Here is a 22,056-nt window from a genome sequence, read left to right on the forward strand (position 1 = left end):
ACTTGCCCTACAACTTTTGTAAAAACGTTTCATTTTTTATAAGCCGACCGTCAAGAGTCCTAAAAATACATCAGCACTACAATCATTGTAAACAAACAAATGGAGCACCGCTTGGCTCTGTTCCAAGGCCCTTTTCAAGTTTATCTGGTGGTTTCCGTACTCTTGTACGTCGTTTTGTTGGATGTTTTGAATCCCTTAACATTGACGTATATCATATTTAAGAAGCATGTTGACTGAAAACAATCCCAAGTATCAAGGAGGCTGACCGAGGTCCTGACCCTGAGCAATAACAATATCAAGTTGAACTTGGAAGTTATGAAATATTGGTTGATAAACACAAGTTGATCGGGCTCACATATCAGCAAGAAAAAGTAAAATTAAAAGAGCTCATCATTATTGGTCGAAAACAAGCTATAATTTTGCAGGAGATCTTGGATCAATACTGAAGAGCACGCTGAGCAGTATCATGCCAGAAAATGCTGACTGATGAGTGCATATTATTGAATGATAACTTATAACAAGATAAGTTAGTGCTAACTATCAAGTGAAAAATCTAGAATGAATGGACTCGGGCAGCTTTACTATGATTAGATGCTATGCAGACGGTAATGTGCATCAGGTACTAAAGTGTCTGGCAAATGAAACATGCGATCATTCCATTGCTACTGGAGGAGAAAGCTTGGATCACTAAATCCACTTTATGTTGATTTTGATGTTAATCATTACTGTATTTCTTGAAAAAAGGATTGTAGTAAAATTGTCAATGTGACAATCCATGCAACAATGTTATCATATGTGTTCATTAGTCATTTGTGATAGTGATTGTTGGTTCAATATACAATGGCAAAGCTCTCAGCGTTTTTTACTTCTGTGGATGGCCAGCAGTGACTCAGAACTTAGAAGTATTAGTTTTCTTCACAGGGCTGGGATAAAAAGTACTGAGGGTAATCTTCCACCAAGGAACTTTACTTTGACATGGTATGAGATGCAGGCACAAGTAGGTATGTGCTTCGTTCATATAGTCAGTAATTGTGTAGGTTTAGTTGGGTTAGCTTATATTAGGTTTTAATTTGCCCCAAGTGTCCATAGAAAGGTGACCTGAACAGTGCGCATACCTGACTAACCCGACAGCTGACCTAACCTCATTTATCACACATATTTGCAACCTAACCAAGACCTGCATAGCAGTAGCACCCAGTTATAGGTAGGTTATCACCCTAACTCAATCTTACCTGCTAACCTTCAACTTGCCAACAGTTAGCTCACCTTGCCAAGCTGCATCCAGGGAAACAGTCAACTGAGGAACTGGCTCATTGGGTGGTTGGTGTGAGTCTGTGCATTTAAAGTGTTTCCTCTCTGAAGCTGCTCTGCACTGCTGTATGTCATGTTAGATGCTCAGAAAAATGTGGGAAATGATAACTAAGCTAGGTACTTTAGTGCTTTGTTAATGCTTGAGAGATGAACATTGAACAAGTACAAATCCTGTGGGACACAGCTATGAGCTAGGTGCTAGGTGAGTATGTTATGTGAATGTGCTGGTTCCCTGTTTGACTGTAGTAAGTATACAAACAAGCACAGGGTCACAGTTATATTCAATCTCCACATAAACACAACAAAAACGGCCACTCCTCATTCCGAAGTCCAAACACACCACAAATAACTTAAGCCTTTACAGGCACAAAAATGCTTTGATTTACAGGACAGGTATACAACATATCCTCTGTCCTTGGGGATCTTGCTGACAAGTTGAGGTACAATGACTGAACTTCAGGATTGATCAACCTTTTCTTCTTAGCCACTGCTTTTATACGAGAAAGACATAATGCTTAAATGCATTGAAAATTTAATGATCCACCTTCAATTCTGGCATGAAGGCACAAATAAAATAGTTCCCTCTCTGGCTCTTGGAATACACAAAGCAAAATATTCAATAACTTTTAGTGGATGGACAAGAGCAATTAGCATAGCTTTCGCCTTTCCCTCAAGTTAACTTCTGGCACTGATAATTACACTGACACCTCTGATCCAATTAAGAGAAACTTGGAATGTGTAAACCTGCCTATTCAATCATGCAACAGATGAACTTGAGGTCAACATGATACTTTGCTATAGGTAGGTATATACTCTAACTCTATACATCAACGTTACTCTGCAGTTTGGAACCTTTTTGCCTTATTCGTGCGCGCCCTAACTCTTCAACAACAACAGCTTTTTTTTATTTTAGTGGCCCTAACTCTTATTCGCTTCATATTTTGTAACAAACGCGCAAAAACTGCAATATAACAGCACTATATGCTTCTTGACAAAATGCAATAGAAGTAAAACTTAACCCTGATGGCATTCATTCTTAGCGGAAATGTAATTACAAAATATTTTGTAGTAACTATTGAATTTCGGCTGAAAACAGTGCACAGTTTAAAAAAGAATCATTCCCATGACGGTCCATTCTTGCCGTCCTGAAATCGCCACTATTTCCGGCCTCTCCAACGCAACTCGTTGTCCAGACGTAAATATGCAGCAAAACAAGCGAAACAAGAACATTTTAAGAACCTTTGAACCTTTTGAAGAATTTTCAGGAAGTCATCATAAATTGTTATTATTCACTATACCGAACAAACTTATTTTACTGACGAACAGGGTCATTTTTAGACTAGCTTCTAGGACATTTTTACGGGCTCGGAAAAGCGGAAAAATTTCCGGGTTGATTCCGAGAAACAGCCAAAAAATCAAAAGAGTAGAAGAAATCATCACCTACTACACTAATTGCAATTTTTATTTGTGTTCCAAATGCACCAGATAGGACAATATTCTAGTAGGAAAATGATTCATCTGGTATTTACCATTTTTCCTACTAAGTAGCGCGCCTTTTCTTGTGGAGAGTTCCGCCGCGTGGAATCTGTGAGTTGGGTGGTCGTGAATATTCGGGTGTATTTTGGCTGTATGTTTATTTTAATTCGCTCAAGCATATGTATATCTTGATGAGTATTCCCTCTCTGCATTCAGATGGATTGACTGGTCTGGTGTGCCGCCTCTGTGCGGGTGGTAGTTGAGCTGCGCTTTCGCCGCACGGCACCGTGGCCGTGCAAATTGTTGTCATAACTCATGTGATTATTTTCTAATACTTGAAATACCCCAAGTATGTGAGTGAATTGTAGGTAAAGAACTTATTCCAAGAAAATTTGTTGCACAGTATTGAGCTCATTATCATCAGCCTGTCATTGACTCATTATCCATGAGGGCGTCAAATTGCCCCATCCGCTGGCTTTTCGGCTGTTGCAGTGACCAAGAACTAGTTGCATGATGAGTCTAAAATTTGTTTTGGTTTCTCTGGCATCATTTTTTGAATCATGTGATGAAGTTTTCTATGACTTCTTTTTACAAATTTTTAGTTATAACAGATTTTGTGGTGTCATGACTGCGACTGATTTCAATCAAAAAGTGCCATTGTCTTAACATGTTAGCTTTCTACAAGGCAATTTGTTGAACATGTTTGTAAATAAAAAAACAGGTGGGTATCAATTATAACATTTTATAAAATGGCCACCTCAGATTTGAATTCAAGTAAGATTTTGAAGTGAAATTTTCCAAAAATTAAGCTTTTTTAAGAATAAAGATTATATTTCCATTTCAAAAATTTCAAAAATGGAATAGTTCAGATGCGGTGATGTCAGACCAATCACTGCCAAATTTCTCAAATCTCAAAATTTGACCCTTAAACCTAATATTTTATGTGTCAGTACTGTGTCCAATATTGTGTCCAGTGATTTCATTATTTTAAATGATATTGTTTTACCTATAACCATTGTCAAGAGAAAGCAGGGGCTTGGTGGGGTTCTTGGCATCAATGATCTGTACCTGTTAGACACTTTTTTTGTAGAAGTTGTGCAACTTTAAAACTTGGCCTTTTTTAACCTGACCTTGACCTTGAGAATTTCTTGTTATGGTTTCAACACCTCTGGAATAGCCCTATTGGCTTTTTTCAACCCAGCCTCATGTGTCTGCCATGTTTACTTTCGGAGATAACCGTATGTGGGGGTGGGGAGGCGGAAGGCATTAAAGCCCACCACTTCCAGTCACCCAGTCAAGTACGGATTAACCCTCGTCTGTAAAGGGGGTCGAACGGACCCCCCGTCGGTTTTTCGCGAATAGTTCGCGTAAAATGCGGCCGATCGCGACGAAACTTTCAGTACCCTCTAGTTGATCAATTTTACACCCACCCTGAAAATTTCATGACCCTGACCCAAATGACCTTTGGCCTGTGAGTTGACTTACTTTTCGAGACCATGTATGGCCGAAATCGCGATTCGGCGTATGTCGGCTCGCATTAGCCTCGCGTTTGCAGTCTTTTCGTGGTTGTTTCAAGCGTTCAATCATGTGATATGATGTTGCCTCCATGCATTAGGGTGGATGTCAAGGTCACCTGAAGGTCAGGTCAGGTCATTGACATTTGATGACATCGGTTCACTTTTTCGAGTTTTACATGTTTCTAGGCCAGTTTTTGGAGCTGAATTCGAATTTAGCAACCATATGAACATTTATGAAGTAGTTTTGGTGCATTCGAAACATGTTACAAAGCTGTCAGAGGCAGTTGACACCTACTACGATTACCAGGCAGGACCCCTACTGGTTGACCTGACCTGACCTGGCCTAAATGCATGAAGACATCATCTGTGATAAAAATAACATGATATTCGTGATCAGCACCCCGAAAAACCGCATAGTAACCACACTTTACGACGTTCTAACAGGTCCCGATTTTCCCGACTTTTGGGTCATTGACCTGACCTGGAAGGTCAACCAATGACCTAGGACCTTAAAATTGGGTATCATCGGCTTCCTCTCGTCACGGGCAACACGCTCGTTTTTTTTTCGCGAAGCTCTAGCTCGATCAGTGGCGAAACGGCAAGGGGGGTCCAACGGACCCCCCCCCCCCTCCCCTTATACGTCCGCGGCTGGAAAAACACCAATACGGGCGAGGGTTAAGAAACTCATGGCTAGGGAGGATGACAGTCTTATTCTGAGGGTGAAATTGAAATGTTAAACCTGTCCACATTTCTGGAGGTCAGGATGCATCACATAAGGGGCCTGTTTTAGGGCATTGATTGACACTACCTGAATCCTGATACCATCATTGGTGATTGATATACTATGAAAGGTGCTTGATTTCCATGGAACTGGGCAGAATGGCTCAATTTTGATTGTGTTACCATAGATACAGAGCATTAGGTGGAGTCACTGTGTTGAAACAGGGATCTAGCCACATCTGGCTGCTATTGTTTAAATTGAACCAGTTTTCATTGCAGGGATTTTGCAGGGCTAGGTTTGCTACCACTTGTTGGGATCAAGACCCTCTCTGTTTGTAGGTCAGCTGATGATATTTCTCATAATTAATGGTAAACTTGTCTTGCAAAATATCCACAGAAATTAAAAAAAAATCTTGTTTGTCCAAGGTCCTAAAAAGGAGGCTTGGAGCTCCCTTTATGCTTGCTTTACTTGAATTGTTTCCTAATGAAGCACACTATTCCTTCGCCAGCTCACTACTCACTAGTCAGACAGCAGCAGTGTCAACATGTCCAACCAGGAGGACCCTGAGAAGGCTCTGGAGACGATGGATGAGGGCAGCGGCGAGGCCGGGAACGTGACCGCCCAGCTGATGCGGAACCCGCAGGTGCTGGCCGCGCTGCAGGGCCGCCTGGACGGCATGGTCGGCTCCCCGTCCGGCTACATTGAGGTCAGTCAGATGGCGAGGATCGTGGGCTGAGGCGGAGAATCATCGTCATTTATTTACTATGCCCATCCACAAAACATGACTGTTCAGGACAAGTGTCCGTGTACAAAATTGAGATAAAGCATAATACACCTAACAGGTATAAAAGTGTACCATTAAGATTCAAATTAGAATGCTTACATGATTCCCGATTCACCAACTGTTCCTTCATGCTTCTGTCAACACCACTAGGCACTAGCCAGTAGCCGCAGCCTACAGTCTTGCTACAGTCATGCTCATGAGTTATGGTAGTTGACAATCAGTGCATGTAATGACTACCACTGGTTGCTGGATGAAATATGAGCAATATTTTATTTCACTTAACCTGTGTTATAGGTACTGGCCAAGAAGTTGACCTAAGTATCCGTCGTGACATTCGCGCCTCGCGGTTGTTATTATCGGCATTGGGCAAATCGTCTTCATTGTACTGCCTGTCACGGTAGTCGGTGATGAACCACCGCTGGCCGGCGCGCTCGCGACTTATGATGGGGCGCCAGGCAGTGATCTCATGGTGCACCAACCCTCAGTTGGTGCCAGCTGAGAGCGGACAATCAGAGGACGGGCTGCGGGGGCTAGATGACGAACTTTGTCATGATTCAACTGACGGGCAGTGGGGGAGGAGGGCGGTCTCGGTAAACCGACTGTCCAGTTCTTTCGTCCGTCGTGCTAATGGGTAGCGGTAGGAGCTGAATTCTGACGGCTATTGACAGATCTGACGGTTATATGACTGGCCGGTCCCAATGTCAGTTACCGTGTGTTATCTGTTAACGATCGTAGTCGGCTGACGTTAGCGTTAGCGCGGTCAGCTGACCGGTCATGGATGGGATCTGACTGACGGCTAGCTGACCAGCCGTTCTGATTTCTGAAACAGTCAGCTGCCCGGTCAGTGACCGGTGAGGCCATGACCGTGACCATGACCGGCGGTCATGTGTGGAAACCGGTTCACGGCCAGTGCGACTCTCTCCCTCCGTGACCGAGTGCGATAGGCAGGCAGTGGTTGGCAGCGATAGGCAGTCCCCACCCACGCCGGTCGTTACCACCGCCTTTGTGGTGGTCTGACCTCGCCGGCTTCCGGGAAGCTCTTGCCAGATTGGGGAATTTGTGGCGTTTGCAGAGAACCCCAGAGCTGTTTGCTTCTCTCTGTTTTCTGAGCGGGTTGTAATGGACAGCATGGAGTATGTGCCTCGTGCATATGATTACGGAGCGAGCGAAGCGAGCGGAGTCTTTCCTTAGATTAACGGAAATTTCTAGGTATGAGCGGCCGGCCGGCCGTGCGGACGCTTTTGCGAGGCTTATATCTCAGCAACCACTTGACCGATTTACATGCGGTAATTTTTGTAGGGTAGCTTCATTCCTTCTACCAAGTATTGGACTATTCCCGATGCATGTGGGTGACCCCTTATTCTCGTGCCACGTGCAAAACGAAGAGGTGCCAGTTTTGTAATTGTTGCATTATCTCGGTAACTACTTGGCCGATTGCGCTGAAAGTTGGCATGTAGATAGGCACCCACTAGGCACTGCATATCCATGTGCCAGAGTTGGGGTGCTGCTGCACGTGCGCACGTGCAGGGGTCGATTCCAGATCTCGAGAACGGCTGGACCGATTGCGCTCAAATTTGGTACGCGGTTAGGGACCGGTTAGTAGGGTGCCGTGCACAAGTCAGTCGGGACCCATTTTGCACGTGCGCACGTGCAGGGTGCCGCTTCCAGATCTCGAGAACGGCTGGGCCGATTGTGCCCAAATTTGGCACATCGCTAGAGACCGGTTAGTAGGGTGCCGTGCACAAGTCAGTGGGAGGTACCCCCTCTCAATTTCGCACGCGCAAGGCCCACCCTCTCGCTCGCTCCGTTAGTCGCCCCAAAAGGCGTTATACTGGTTATTATCAACCAGTATTTCTATGGTGACCTTATTACGGCGCAGTGGCGGTCGCCTTTGTTTTGATAGGGTTTGAGCGACGGTCGATCGCACTTGTGCGACGTTGTTATGTGTGTGGGCGGACCGGTCGGTCATCGGTGGAACCCCGCCGGTTTAGAGGGGCCGATGGGCGAGGAGCTGACGTGTCCAATCATGCCAACGTGCGACTTATATGGCAAATACGGTTTGCTTGGGCGGGAAGCTGGCAGGACTTCGAACTCTGGGAACTTCAGGCTACGGCACAAATGAATGCACGTCATCTGGATGACGACACCAGTCACTATGTCTAGATTTTTAGTTTGACGAGGAAAATTTCTTTTTAGAAGATGTCCTGCGTATTGATTAGCCTTGGAGTGAATGTTTTGCTAGCATTGAGTTGATTTTAAGCACTAATTTAATCGCGTCGATGTAACGAAAGTTTTTGCTATGTGAATCCTACTTCGCGAATGACTGTCGTAGTTAACGAGTAATATGGGAATGCCACTTATGGCTTACTTACTGGTTGTCACGCGTATTACACACACTCTCTTGTTCTTTGATCTGTAGTGTCTGCACCAGTCCACTGACATATACCCTCCCCGCCGCAGAGCCTGCCCAAGGTGGTAAAGCGGCGCATCAAAGCCCTGAAGAATCTCCAGCTGAAGGCCACAAATATTGAAGCCGCATTCTACGAGGAGGTGCACGCGCTAGAGTGCAAATACCACAAACTCTACGTGCCTCTCTATGAACAGGTGAGACTCGGAGCGCGGGCGAGCCCGGAAGTGCTGGGGGTGGCGGTTAGAGGGGTTCGTTGGTGAGAAAGTTGTTTTATAGGATTCCGCGGACACCTTGTAGATCGTTGAGTTGATGCTTATTGATGGACCTTATGGCATCTGGGATCAATTATGGCTTGTTTTGAGCAGTAACAATACTTCTTATATATCCTGTCTGATTATTACGCCGTTTATCGCTACGGGCGTCTGCTTTCTCTTTTCTTAGGCCCGATCCATTGGTCTGTTTCTTTGAGTGCATACTGCTTTGTGCAGAGCATTCAGCGCTGTTTCAAAGTCATGTCTCATCTCCTCTGGCGCTCCGTCGGACCGCCTGCCACGACCTCCCGCTCCCCGCTGTTCCCTCCATCTGTGTCTGACCGGTCCCGTCGCGTCGGCAGCGTAACACCATCATCGGCGGCGACTACGAGCCGACCGACGCAGAGTGTGAGTTTACACTGGATGACGAGATCAGCCAGGAGATGGAGGATAAGGCCAAGATCGGCGACGGAGACGCCAAGCTGCACGACATGGACGAAAACACAAAGGTAGGAGGAGCGGAGGGTGGAGGACTAGAGAGATCTTACAGATGGGGGAGGGTCAAAAAAGGGTTGGCCGGGACGTCTGGTGAAATGACTATGTTTTAGTCCAAAGTCACTGCAGTGTGCAATACAGTGCAGGACGACGTGCCCCCACACATTTGTTGGATTACATTTTACTGGACTGCATGAGCAATGAGCACCCTTGCTTCTTTTATCTGCGGACATGGTGATACCCGACTTCAATAGATACGTGTAAGCTGATGTGGAGATATATCCGTGTACTGACCCGGCCCGACCTCGTCCCTCGCCAGGGCATCCCTGAGTTCTGGCTGACGGTATGTAAGAACGTCGACCTGCTCTCGGAGATGATCCAGGAACACGACGAGCCCATCCTCAAACACCTGCGAGACATCAAAGTCAACTTCGCAGAGAGCCCCATGGTAAGTCGGCCGACGGTGACGTGCCTCCCGCTGGAGATGGTGTTTGTAAATGGTGCACGGTCTGTGGGCGATAGTGTTAAATAATGGCTCTTTTAACCGAAGATGGTGGTTGTATTTGTGGTTTTACACCTTTCGCAGGTGACTTAATTTATCACTAGCTGTCGGTGATGTTTGGCGTGGTAATTTACCATAATGTTTAGACCATAATATGGATGGATGCGAGTCAAATTAGTAGCACTGCTGTCACACAAAATGCCGCCTAGTCTTACGTCTCTGTTCTTCTCCTCCAGGGTTTCACGTTAGAGTTCCACTTTTCACCAAACGAGCACTTCACAAACACCGTCCTCACCAAGGAGTATTTCATGAAGTGCAAGCCGGACGAGCGGGAACCGTTCTCGTTCGAGGGACCCGAGATCTACAAATGCAAGGTTCGTGTCGGGGCATGATTGGGCGGCGGCCGATCCGCTAGCTGTCATTTTGGCCGCCATCAATTTCAGTGCTTTGACTTATGCTTCTATCATTCTGTATGGAATTGTTTTATTTTACCAGCGAAATTGTGTTAGCATGAATTAACAATGCCGCCGAATTTGCGCTCATTTTATTCGTAATTAATCTTAGGTGTTATACCGTGGTTTGACTTATTCATATCAGGGTGAATAAGTGTTTCCAAGTGTGCTGTGCCGTGAGCGGTCGTGTTCGCTGGACAATGGGTGACTGCCGCGGCTGATGGGTGACTTTAGTGTAGATTATGCTGCCGATCAGAAATTCAAGCTTTCGGGCTGCCGATGCTGAGTGTCTTATCAACGCCACCTTCTGTTTGTAGGGCTGCACAATAGATTGGCAGAAGGGCAAGAACATCACACTGAAGACCATCAAGAAGAAGCAGAAGCACAAGTCACGCGGCAGCACGCGCACAATCACCAAGACCGTACAGAACGACTCTTTCTTCAACTTCTTCAGTCCGCCCGCCGGTAGGACCCCGCCGATAAACGCCGTGACTGTCTCCGTCACGGAATAGGCATCAGGGATCGATGGAGGAAGAAAATGTTATATAGTGTCGTGACCCATGCTGACTGCTGTTATGGTGTAAATTAGCATTTGTAAAGCAGCATGGCCCGGAAGGGTGAGGGCAATCAAAGTTCTTAAATTCGCCATCGATATTTACTGTTGGATGCTGTTGGGTAAGGTGTTCTGTGAAATGTCGGGGTCTTTCGCTGCTGATAAATGCTGACCGTGAAGCAGTTACGCTGAAAATTACACCATAATTTCGCTTTTAGCGCTTAGCGTCTGTCGCCAGCCACCAGACACCAGGATCCGGCGAGAGTCTGTGCGTGCAAGTCCTTTCACAGTTTTCTGAACCCTCAGTCCCATAGACCATTCTGCACCAGCTTTGTGCGTGACCCAATAACCCCGTAAGTCGCCGCCCGGGACCCATTTGACCATCTGTCCTCCTCCCGACAGTGCCCGACGACCCGGACGCAGACGTGGACGAGGAAGTTCAGGCCCAGCTGACGGCCGACTTCGAGATCGGCCACTACATTCGGGAGCGGATCGTGCCGCGGGCCGTACTCTACTTCACCGGAGAGGCGCTGGAGGAGGACGACTATGACGACGAGGAGGAGGAGGAAGAGGACGGAGAGGAAGGCAGTGAGTCGGACAGAGGAACGGGAGAGAGCGGGACTGGGTTAGACTGGGCTTGGATGTCATCTTCTATCGGACTAAATTTACCCTTATTTTTAACCACTGTCAGCATGGGCGCAAAATGACCTTTGTAGCCGGCGTGCCCTAAATCCCCAATAATCAACCAGCTGCAATATCCAGTCATGATCTGATAAGTCGCATGATCATTGATCACAAACCATAGATCTCTGATCATATCAGGAAGCGTTTCGGGCACCTGCTCTGAGACTCGCGACGTTTACGTCACGCGCGATGGCCACAGTGCCCGGCCTTTACGGTGACGCCCTTTCCTCCATCCGCAGGTGACGACGACATGGACGACGAGGAGGACCCCGACTTCGACCCCAAGAAGGTCAAAGGACCCAAGGGCAAGGGCGGCGACCCACAGGAGTGCAAACAGCAATAGTCTGCACCGCCCGCCGCCCGTCCGCCTGTTCTCAGAGACATTCTCTCGTCGGCTGCTGCAGCCGCCGCTGTGACGCCGTCGCCGAGCGCGGCATGTTGATGTACTTTCTGCGATAGCTGCCACGCACGCTAGTGTCGGCCGATAATAATAAACTCTGTTCCGTGTACGTGCGTGTATTGACGCCGGCCGGGGAGGGGCGGTGGCACGACCGTGGTCCGCTCACGGAGCGGAGGGCGGTTCGGGACCACATCTGCTCCAGACTCCAGAGGGTCCGACACAGCCGGAAACACGGCTGATCCGTGCTGCCCGGTGTTCAGACGTGAAGCAGCTATAAATGTGACCGCCCTGGGCACTTCTCGTTCAGATACATGTTCGCCGCTTTGATAGTTTCTAACACAAGATCATTGTGCGGGTCGTCACTGACCAGCGTGAACCTCCCACATGATAGAGGATTCTCTCTAGTCTATGATAAGACTGTGAAAGCAGCTCACAGACTGAGAGCGAAAGCCCGAGTATGAAGCTCGGCACTGCGGCGTTGACTAGATGCTCGACCGTGCCGCAGACCGACATACGGCCGGTCCGCGCAGATATTCCTATAGTACGTGCCTCCAGGTGCCATAACGTGCTCATGTCTCAGTAGTCACCTGACTATAGTGCAGTGGCTGACACAGAACCTCCGCTAAGTTCACAAACACATCAATCGTCACAGACATTGCACATTGTCACAGTGAATAAATAACCCGGGCGGACTAGGCTACAGGATATCCTGCACAGACGGCAGACTAGAGTGACGCGAGCTCCGGCGGAGACAGTCGAGTTAGGGGTATCACAGCAGCGGGGCAGGTCCGGCGGCCGCCCCCGGGACTGGAGGGCAGGAGCAACGCGCCGGCGCCCGCTTCATCCTGATGAGATCACTGCGCGGCTGCCGCGGCCAGATCACACTCGCCTGAGAACGGGGGAAAATGGGCCGTTAGTGAGAAAGATCCAGACGTGCTGGACGTGAGTTGTGCAGCGAAATAACTGGCGCTTCAGTTGGTCGGGGCTGAGTTGGATCGATACGAAACAGCGCCAAACACTAACAGAGCTACATATCCCTGGATACTGAATGGGTCCACGCCACACAAATACAGCCGGCACTGTCACGATGATTTGATAACTGCATCGAACGTCAGAATATGATTAAATTAAAAACTGGTTCATATTTACTCCTTAACACGTCAGACATCGTACCAGCTGCCCGCAGCCCGGCGCTCACTCACTGTTTGACCACTTTGGGCGCGCTGACTGCGGCGCTCCTGGCCCTGGCGTGTCTGTGTTTGGCCGACTTGGGTCGGACGGAGACACCGGGGCCGTCTGATGCGTACGTCAGGTATACGTGCGACAGGTCCACCGCCGGCTGCAGGGGACAAACAAAAGGGCCGGTCAGATCATGCGACCAACACGAGGCGGACTCGCCAACAAGTTTGGGAAGGCGGTGGCTCTTGTACGACGTTGGGCGGTGGGGAGGTAGGGGCTTCAAGATATCCCGCAAAATGCACGGAGAGGTGGTGGCTAAACAGGAAGATTACTACACCGAAGTTTTAGCTGTTAAGAAAAGAAACATTAAACAGCATTTCATTTAAACTTGTGGTAAGGAGCTACAAATTTATGTGGGTACGTAAGTTCAGTCTCTTCCTCGAAATAGCAAGTAACACAGAATTCGGCAGAAGCGATGCGGCCGGCGATAACTCATTTTCAACTATTCAGGGCTAACAGTGACAGTGTCCTTTTCGGACCCAGCCACAGTAACAGTGCGCGAGGCTGACAGTTCCCCGTCAGCTGACTCAGCTCTGTTGCTGCGCGCGGCCGAGCGATCCCCACCTGCGCAGGCCGGTCCTGGTCTCCGGTGTCGCTGCTGCGGCGCATGTTGTTGCCCGTGTAAGCCACACAGCGCAGCTGCCACTCGCCAATCTCATCGTTCCACGTGGCGTACTGCTCCACCATGGCCTGGTACTCGGCGGGTATCACCTGTGCACGCGGTACAGGGTACATTGTCAGTACTTGTTGAGCATGCCGGCCTGGTAATCTGCGGGAATCCTGTACACGGCCTGGTAATCTGCGACTGTCACTGTCAGTACTGGTACGCCGTTGCCTGGCAAGTACTAGGCGGGAATCACTTGTAAACACGGGGTACACTGTCAGTGCCACAACATGGCCTGGTACCCGGCGGGAATCACAGTGAGTACACTTTACATCCCCTCGCGTCGCTTCGTGCCTTGACCTCAGTCTGTGAACACGCACAGTACTCTTAGATGGTCTAAATTCTAAAACCCTCGCCATCTATGTCTTAACCTGTAACACCCGGCCTTTGTTCTAACCTAGTAATTAACCATTATAGGCACTAACAGGCCAATTCTGCGTCGAGTGCTCCCTCCTTTACCCGCTGGTTACCCCGGCCTAGTGTGCCCCTGACCTGGTCGATGAGCAGCTGCTGCAGCCGCAGGTCCGACGTCAACTGCCGCACGTTCTCCAGCAGGCCCTCCTTCTCCCGCTGCTGCTCGGCCCGCAGGTCATCGAGCTCGCAGCGCGCCTCCAGCAGCATCTGCCACACCTTGCGCAACTTCTTGGTCTTCCCTACGGCCTCCTCCTGCAGACTACTGTAGCGCTCCTCAATGTCCAGACGCTCCGCCTGAGACGGACGGACGCCGCAGGGAGGAACGGAGGGGACGGCGTCATTGCAACATCACACTACGACAGACAGGAGCTAATACTGAATATCAAACAACCGACCTCCTTACTCAGTACAGATTAACCTCTCCCAAGCAAGAGCGATACGAGTCCTTGCCGAATCCCTTGTTGATGCCCTCTCTCGCCCGGCCTGTGTACGACCAACTCCCTTTACACCACCGTTCACCACCCTCCCCTTCCGGTGACCAGTCACCGACCTCCTTCATCTGCAGGGCCTGCTGGAGCTGCTGCTCCTTCTGCTGGCGCCGCTCCAGCTCGCGGGCCGACTCCTCCAGGAGCCGCTGCTGCTCCTCCGAGCGCTCCAGCAGGTTCACGCCGCCCACGATAATCTTCTTCTCCAGCAGCGCCAGCTTCTCGGCCAGCTGGTCGTGCGCCCGTCTGAGGTCGAGGGAGGAGGATCGCAGTGTTACACCTTGGTGGTCAAGAACAGCTGTAATACTCGGGACTCGCCCGCCTGAGGTGGGCGGAGGAGGATTACAGTATTAGACGGCCGTGAAAAGGAAAAGAAGCGTAACTCGCTTTTGACGATTTTTCAGGAGAGCGATTTTTCTGTTTTACCTTGTATTATCGACGGTTCTTAAACAATCAAAGAAAATTTGGTGTCAAACTGTTCGCAATACTGCACTGAACCTAACAGTGTTAATATTTTTTACGTGGCATATAAGATATTGCTAGAAAATGGTGTAAGGTGTTTTTGCTTTTCACTCGATGCTCAAATTGCAGCGAGGCATGTAGGGAAGAAAAGCGTAACTACATTCACTCCAGTCCGGCAACCGTATGTGCAGCGCGCGGCTCCATAGCGAAATGCAAAAGAAGCGTAACTACGTAGTTACGCTTCTTTTGCTTGCGAGATCTTATGGTATCGGCGAATATGCGGTGTTTCAAATACGCCAGGACGAAAACGTCTTTTGTCCATTTCGGATGCTTAGATGCCTTTCGAAATAGCTCACGACTTTTCATGCTAAGACTTCAGGCTTCATTCTTAGCAATCGCGGCCGTCAGGTCGCACCCTTCGGTGCTGGCAGGTCAGACAGGCTGGACGGCCGTGGGGTCGCCTATACCGGTGCTAGCAGGCCGGACGGCCGTGGGGTCGCCCCTGTCGGTGCTGGCAAGTAGGGCAGGTCGAGCGGCCGCCTCCTTCGGTGCTGGCAGGTCGGGCAAGCTGGGCGGCCGTATGGTCAGCTCTGCCGGTGCTGGCGGGTCGGGCGGCGGGGGGACTTTTGAATCGCATGTGACCGCGGTCATCCGCCGATGCTATGCCACACTAGGGGGACTGTCCAGATCCGCTCGCGGCCTGCCGCGAAACGTGAAGCAGATGATCGTGGAGATGTTAATTTTCCCCCACATCCGATACTGTATGTCTGTGTGGTCGGGATGTGGCGTCGTGCAGCGACACCGTATTCAGAAGGTGATAAACCACTGTGCACAGGTCGTAATGGGGGTCCGACGCTCGGCTCATGTGACGCCTCTGTTGGCAGAGCTATGCTGGCCCCATATAGACAGGCTGGTGGCGGAGAATGACTGCAGTACTGTGCATTACTTGTTGAATAATGTTCATGCACCGAAGTGCCTCTCTGAGCGGTTTGTAAAACGCAGCGACGTGTCGAGCAGACAGACTCGAGCCACTGAGAATATGCAGCTCGAACTGCCGAGGGTCCGCACCGAACATGCTCGCAAGTTCTTTTATTACCGCGCCTGTGACGTTTGGAACTCGCTGCCAGCAGACATTCGGTCGTCACGCACGTCGGCCACTTGTCGCAGGCGTTGTCGACTATTACTCAATGGTGACTAGTCACTGTGCGCGTAGCTTTCGGTCATTTGTACCGATATGCATTTTACTTTTTAAGTCCCATGCTTTTCATGGTTTTTACTTTTAGCTTAAGTGTTTATTTTAGCTTTATATATGTGCCTACCTATTTACTGTATGACACTTGGACTGAAAAGCCGTGAGTGCATGGAGCTTCCAAACGAAATAAATGATGATGATGATGGGGGGGGGTCGCCTCCGCCGGTGCTGCAAGGCCAAGTGGCCGTGGGGTCGCCTCCGCCGGTGCTGGCAGGTCAGGCTTCCTTGGGGTTGCCCCTGTCGGTGCTGGGAGGTCGGGCAGGCCGGGCGGCCACGTTGTCGGCTGTCGCCCATGTTGGTGCTGGAAGGTCGGGAAGCCTAGCGGCCTTTGGGTCGCCTCTTCTGGTTCTGGCAGGTAGGGCAAGCCGTGCGGTCGTGGGGGTCACCTCTGCCGGTGCTGGCGGGTCGGGTGGCCGTGGGGTCGCTTTGTTTCGTGCTGGCAGGCCGGGCGGCCATGTTTTCGTCCCTGTCAGTTCTGACAGTCCGCGCAGTCGCGGGGTTTCATCTGTCTGTGCTGGCAGGCCGAACAGGCCGGACGGCCTTAGGGTAGCCTCTGCTGTTGCTGGCAGGCCGGGAAGCAGTGGGGTCGCCTCTGCCGGTGCTGGCAGGCCGGGCAGCCGTGGGGTCGCCTCTGCCGGTGCTGGCAGGCCTGGCGACCTTGGGGTAGCCTCTGCCGTTGCTGGCAGGCCGAGCAGCCGTGGGGTCGCCTCTGCCGGTGCTGGCAGGTCGGGCAATTCGGGCGGCCGTGGGGTCGCCTCCGTCGGTGCTACAAGGCCAAGTGGCCGTGGGGGTCGCCTCCTTGGGTGCTGGCAGGTCAGGCTTCCTTGGGGTCGCCCCTGTCGGTGCTGGGAGGTCGGGCAGGCCGGGCGGCCACGTTGTCTGCTGTCGCCCATGTTGGTGCTGGGATGTCAGGAAGCCTGGCGGCCTTTGGGTCGCCTCTTCTGGTGCTGGCAGGTCGGGCGGCCGTGGGTCACCTCTACCGATGCTGGCGGGTCAGGCGGCCGTGGGGTCGTCTTTGCCGGTGCTGGCAGGCCGGGAGGGCGTGGGCTCAACTCTGCCGGTGCTGGCAGGTCGGGCGGCCGTGGGGTCGCCTCATTTCGTGCTGGCAGGCTGGGTGGCCACGTTTTCCCCTCTGTCAGTTCTGACAGTCCGAGCGGCCGCGGGGTTTCATCTGTCTGTGCTGGCAGGCCGGGCGGCCGTGGTGCCGTTGGGTCGCCTATGCCCAGGCCGAACAGGCCGGACGGCCTTGGGGTAGCCTCTGCTGTTGCTGGCAGGCCGGGCAGCCGTGGGGTCGCCTCTGCCGGTGCTGGCAGGCCGGGCAGCCGTGGGGTCGCCTCTGCCGGTGCTGGCAGGTCGGGCAGGCCGGGCGGCCACGTTGTCGCCTCTGCCGGTGCTGGCAGGCCTGGCGGCCTTGGGGTAGCCTCTGCCGTTGCTGGCAGGCCGGGCAGGCCGGGCAGCCGTGGGGTCGCCTCTGTCGGTGCTGGCAGGTCGGGCAATTCGGGCGGCCGTGGGGTCGCCTCCGCCGGTGCTACAAGGCCAAGTGGCCGTGGGGTCGCCTCCTTGGGTGCTGGGAAGTCGGGCAGGCCGGGCGGCCACGTTGTCGGCTGTCGCCCATGTTGGTGCTGGGAGGTCGGGAAGCATGGCGGCCTTTGGGTCGCCTCTTCTGGTGCTGGCAGGTCGTGCGGTCGTGGGGTCACCTCTGCCGATGCTGGCGGGTCAGGCGGCCGTGAGGTCGTCTTTGCCGGTGATGGCAGGCCGGGAGGGCGTGGGCTCAACTCTGCCGGTGCTGGCAGGTCGGGCGGCCGTGGGGTCGCCTCATTTCGTGCTGGCAGGCCGGGTGGCCACGTTTTCCCCTCTGTCAGTTCTGACAGTCCGAGCGGCCGCGGGGTTTCATCTGTCTGTGCTGGCAGGCCGGGCGGCCGTGGTGCCGTTGGGTCGCCTATGCCGGTGCTGGCAGTTCGGGCGGCCTTGGGGTCGCCCCTGTTGGTGCTGGGAGGTCGGGCAAGCCGGGCGGCCGTATGGTCAGCTCTGCCGGTGCTGGCGGGTCGGGCGGCCGTCGGGTCGCCTCCACCGGTTCTGGCAGGCCGGGCAGGCCGGGCGGCCACGTTGTCGCCTCTGCCGGTGCTGGCAGGCCTGGCGGCCTTGGGGTAGCCTCTGCCGTTGCTGGCAGGCCGGGCAGCCGTGGGGTCACCTCTGCCAGTGCTGCCAGGTCGGGCAAGCCGGGCGGCCGTGGGGTCACCTCTGCCGGTGCTGCAAGGCTAAGCGGCCGTGGGGTCGCTTTGTTTCGTGCTGGCAGGCCGGGCGGCCACGTTTGCGTCCCTGTCAGTTCTGACAGTCCGCGCAGTCGCGGGGTTTCATCTGTCTGTGCTGGCAGGCCGAACAGGCCGGACGGCCTTGGGGTAGCCTCTGCCGTTGCTGGCAGGCCGGGCAGGCCGGGCAGCCGTGGGGTCGCCTCTGCCGGTGCTGGCAGGTCGGGCAAGCCGGGCGGCCGTGGGGTCACCTCTGCCGGTGCTGCAAGGCCAAGCGGCCGTGGGGTCGCCTCCTTCGGTGCTGGCAGGTCAGGCTTCCTTGGGGTCGCCCCTCTCAGTTCTGGCAGTCCTGGTGGCCGCGGGATTTCATCTGTCGGTGCTGGCAGGCCGGACAGGTCGTGCGGCCGTGGGGTCGCCTCCTTCGACGCTGGCAGGTCAGGCTCCCTTGGGGTCGCCCCTGTCGGTGCTGGGAGGTCGGGCAGGCCGGGCGGCAACGTTGTCGACTGTCGCCCCCGTTGGTGCTGGGAGGTCGGGAAGCCTGGCGGCCTTTGTATCGCCTCTTCTGGTGCTGGCAGGTCGGGCAAGCCGGGCGGCCGTGGGGTCACCTCTGCCGATGCTGGCGGGTCAGGCGGCCGTGGGGTCGTCTTTGCCGGTGCTGGCAGGCCGGGCGGGCGTGGGGCCGTTGGGTCGCCTATGCCGGTGCTGGCAGGTCGGGTGGCCTTGGGGTCGCCCCTGTCGGTGCTGGCAGGTCAGGAGGCCTTGGGGTCTCGCCCCTGTCGGGGCTGGCAGACCGGGCAAGCCGGGCGGCCATATGGTCAGCTCTGCCGGTGCTGGCTGGCCGGGCGGCCATGTGGGGTTGGGTCGCCTCTCTTAATGCTGGGATGTCGAAATGCAAGTGGGAAGATCCCGCCCCTGATCGTACTATTTTACCAGAACTCGCTCGACTCTACTCCTGATTTCAAATTTTCCTTTAGCTGCACGTGGACTTTTGTTCCGTTTTTTTTTTCGCTTCAGTTCTAAACCTCTTCAGAGACCAAGTCTGCTCCTAAACCGCAATTTGCACACGCTTCTGATAATGTTCACAGCGAACATGCAACACAATAAATAAAGTAAACTATTGGATATCGCTCGTGTGGCCTTGGTCTAGGGTATGGCATGGCACCCCATACATATACCTACTATTTCAAGTTGGTGGTTTTGAACTTTGGTTGCTTTTATCTTACAGTTTTCCTCCATTCAAACGCCAGGATATCTACTAGAAGATATTGGTGAAACATAGAAAGGCGGCAAACGCAAGCAAGAAGGGCTTAATATATTTTTAATGCAAATTTTCCTGGCAAAATTAAACTTCTACCAAGTGTTATGCACTCACCTGAAAGACAAAAAAGCGCAAGTGCGTAAAAGTCAGCGCGGTGATAAGCAAGAAAAGCGCAACTACTTAGTTGCGCTTTTCTTGCCTATCACATCGTCCTGACCGCTGCAGGTACGCTTTTTTAATAGCTGCGTTTGTAGTTACGCTTTTTTTTGCTTGCGGTCAGGGAGGATGAAAAACATTTACGCTTTTTTCGAAAAAGAAAATTTGATATAACTCGAAAAATTATACGAATTTCGAAAAACGGTTTTGCAGAAAGATGGAGATTGCTATTCTCTATCTAATGGTATCAAAATCTCAAAATCGTAAAAATGCGAGTTACGCTTTTCTTGGTTGTCACGGCAGTAGAGTGTAGTGAAGAAAAGTTCTAAATTCTAATCCAGCCTACCGTGGTCCGAGATAGACTGCAGATTCGTAACGTACATGTAGCAATATCCAATATATACAATGCACCTCATCTCAAATGCAATCTGCTAGATTGCCTCACATCGGAACAGCGGACACTTCTTTCCCATTCGACCCCCCAAAGGTAGCCGAATGGGAAATGGACGTAGAAAATTATCCCCCTCTCCCTCTCGGTCCATCCCTCATCCTTCGCCACTCCTGCTCTATCCCTTCTTCCCGTCCGCCCCCTCGTCCACTCACTGCGCCTGCGCCAGCTCCTTCTCATGCTGTTCCACCTGCTGCTGGAGTCGGGTGCGCTCCGCCTCTGCCATGCCCTTCTCCTGCTGGAGCCGTCGCCGGTCGGCGTCCAGCTGGGCCTGCACCTCGGCCATCTGCTCCTCGGTGAGACGGCGCGGCCGGCCGGCGCCGCGCCGCCGTCCTCCCGGCGAGCCGCCGCCCTCCTCGGCGCCGACCTCGCCGCCCGACTCCTCGCCCGAGCCGCTGCCCGACTCACCCGGGCCGTCACCTGGGCGGGCAGAGGGACAAGGTCAGGGGTTACATGGCAGGGGTCAGACCAGCTGCCAGTGGGAACAAAATTATCAAGGGATCAAAGACAGCGCGTCGGACAGAATAATATCAACAGGCGATACCCCCGCGAGTTGGTCTCGTGAATGCCTAAATGCTAAGCATTATGATTTGGTAAGAAACGAATGCGGCAACCAGGTTTAAATTGGCCCTTAGTTTAGGTAACACTTTTTCGATCATCGTATCAGTTAAAATGTCACACGCAGCACTAAGCGATACCAACAGCAACAGGCTCTGCCTCAAATTCAGCATCACTCTTTCTCCGCTCCTGAGTAACATGAACGCTCTCGTTCAGCGCACCTTCCTCCTCGAGTCGCCTGCGCAGCTCCTCGATTTCCTTCTGGAACTGGCGCAGCAGCGCGTCCTTCGGGTCCTCGTTGATCTTGGCGCTGTTCTGAATACTCTTGGCTCGGTTGGCGTACCGCAGAGTACTCAGAGTCTCGTCGTAGTTGTAGTCGGCGGGACCAGCGTTGGCCACCTGATCATCAGTGAGAGAGTGATATCAGCAGCCGTGACGTCACGATCCATGAACGTACCGCGATCCAAGACTTGACGGTGAGACGAAGTGTAAACAGCACTCAATGAAGCACATATTGTTTCACCGAGCCTTTTAGTAAATTGATATATCGTCAGCATATATCGTCAACTGTTGGACCTTAAGCGTCGGACCTATCCACACCGTTTCCGACAGGAAGATCCTACATTGGTCCGATATGTGATTCCGCTTCCTCTAAATGGCTACCTAGTACCTACCCCTAACGAACAGGCATTTCTCTACCATCCGTGTCACTCACCATCACGGTCTTGCTGTTGCCGCCGAGCGAGTCCTGCAGCAGCCGCGTCAGCTTGGAGTTGCGGTACGGCACGTGGGTGCTCTTGCCGTCGATCAGCGCCGAGATGACGTTACCCAGCGTGGAGAGCGACAGGTTGATCTTGGTGGCCTCCTTCAGTCGCTGGCCCGTGGCGCCCGTCTTGGTTTGTCGCTCAGAGCCCTGCAGGGGGAGCAGGGGAGAGCAGAAAGAGTCAGAGGTGTGGTTTGTAAACCGACGAATCAGCTATGCTATGTCCGAAATACAAACAGAAAAAAAGAGGCGAATATTCATGAAGATTTCAAATATAACGCTTAAAACCGAAATTGTAAGAAATGGGAGAAAGAGAGCGAACAAGAAAGAAAAAGAGAAAGAGAGAAAGAAAAAGAGAAAGGGAGAGAGAGAGAGAGAGAGAGAGAGAGAGAGAGAGAGAGAGAGAGAGAGAGAGAGAGAGAGAGAGAGAGAGAGAGAGAGAGAGAGAGAGAAAGAGAGAGAGAGAGAGAGAGAGAGAGAGAGAGAGAGTGAGAGAAGAAAGAGAAGAGAGAGAGAGAGATATGGGAGAGAGAGAAAAAACAGACAGAGACA

General features: G+C 52.1%; 2 protein-coding genes across 15 annotated transcripts in view; one reads left to right on the top strand and one right to left on the bottom strand.

The window, feature by feature from the left end:
- The first annotated feature begins 113 nt into the window (after window positions 1–113).
- On the top strand, window positions 114–11,665 carry LOC122365128 (nucleosome assembly protein 1-like 1-B). 8 transcript variants are annotated; one of them, XM_043336142.1, is made up of 9 exons: window positions 114–164; window positions 5,534–5,731; window positions 8,270–8,413; window positions 8,833–8,979; window positions 9,285–9,413; window positions 9,704–9,841; window positions 10,237–10,384; window positions 10,875–11,060; window positions 11,396–11,665. In XM_043336142.1, the coding sequence occupies exons 2-9, from the start codon at window positions 5,570–5,572 to the stop codon at window positions 11,497–11,499; spliced, it is 1,158 nt and encodes a 385-aa protein (XP_043192077.1). In that variant the 5' UTR covers window positions 114–164; window positions 5,534–5,569; the 3' UTR covers window positions 11,500–11,665. The 8 variants fall into 8 exon arrangements, with proteins under 8 accessions (XP_043192077.1, XP_043192053.1, XP_043192058.1 ...); XM_043336118.1 differs by lacking the exon at window positions 114–164 and adding an exon at window positions 2,502–2,898; XM_043336123.1 differs by lacking the exon at window positions 114–164 and adding an exon at window positions 2,897–2,938.
- LOC122365099 (kinesin-like protein KIF3A) overlaps window positions 11,653–22,056 on the bottom strand; it is a 20,469-nt gene continuing 10,065 nt past the window's right edge. For all 7 annotated transcript variants that reach the window (XM_043336039.1, XM_043336072.1, XM_043336064.1 and 4 more), the window contains exons 6-13: window positions 21,457–21,654; window positions 20,963–21,140; window positions 20,339–20,603; window positions 14,424–14,604; window positions 13,952–14,167; window positions 13,360–13,506; window positions 12,759–12,895; window positions 11,653–12,445 (exon numbers count right to left, since the gene is read on the bottom strand). In XM_043336039.1, coding sequence (XP_043191974.1) covers window positions 12,436–12,445; window positions 12,759–12,895; window positions 13,360–13,506; window positions 13,952–14,167; window positions 14,424–14,604; window positions 20,339–20,603; window positions 20,963–21,140; window positions 21,457–21,654 — 1,332 coding nt within the window. In that variant the 3' untranslated portion in view covers window positions 11,653–12,435. The remainder of the gene's footprint in view (window positions 12,446–12,758; window positions 12,896–13,359; window positions 13,507–13,951; window positions 14,168–14,423; window positions 14,605–20,338; window positions 20,604–20,962; window positions 21,141–21,456; window positions 21,655–22,056) is intronic.

The sequence above is a fragment of the Amphibalanus amphitrite genome, unplaced genomic scaffold (assembly GCF_019059575.1).
Source record: "Amphibalanus amphitrite isolate SeventyFive unplaced genomic scaffold, NRLGWU_Aamphi_draft 000028F_arrow, whole genome shotgun sequence".
NCBI lineage: Eukaryota > Metazoa > Arthropoda > Thecostraca > Balanomorpha > Balanidae > Amphibalanus > Amphibalanus amphitrite.

Coding starts and splice junctions, on each gene's coding strand:
- LOC122365128 (XM_043336142.1), top strand. CDS start 5,570: ATGTCCAACCAGGAGGACCCTGAGAAGGCTCTGGAGACGATGGATGAG. Junction 9,414..9,703: donor ACTTCGCAGAGAGCCCCATG/GTAAGTCGGCCG, acceptor CTTCTCCTCCAG/GGTTTCACGTTAGAGTTCCA. Junction 10,385..10,874: donor CTTCTTCAGTCCGCCCGCCG/GTAGGACCCCGC, acceptor TCCTCCCGACAG/TGCCCGACGACCCGGACGCA.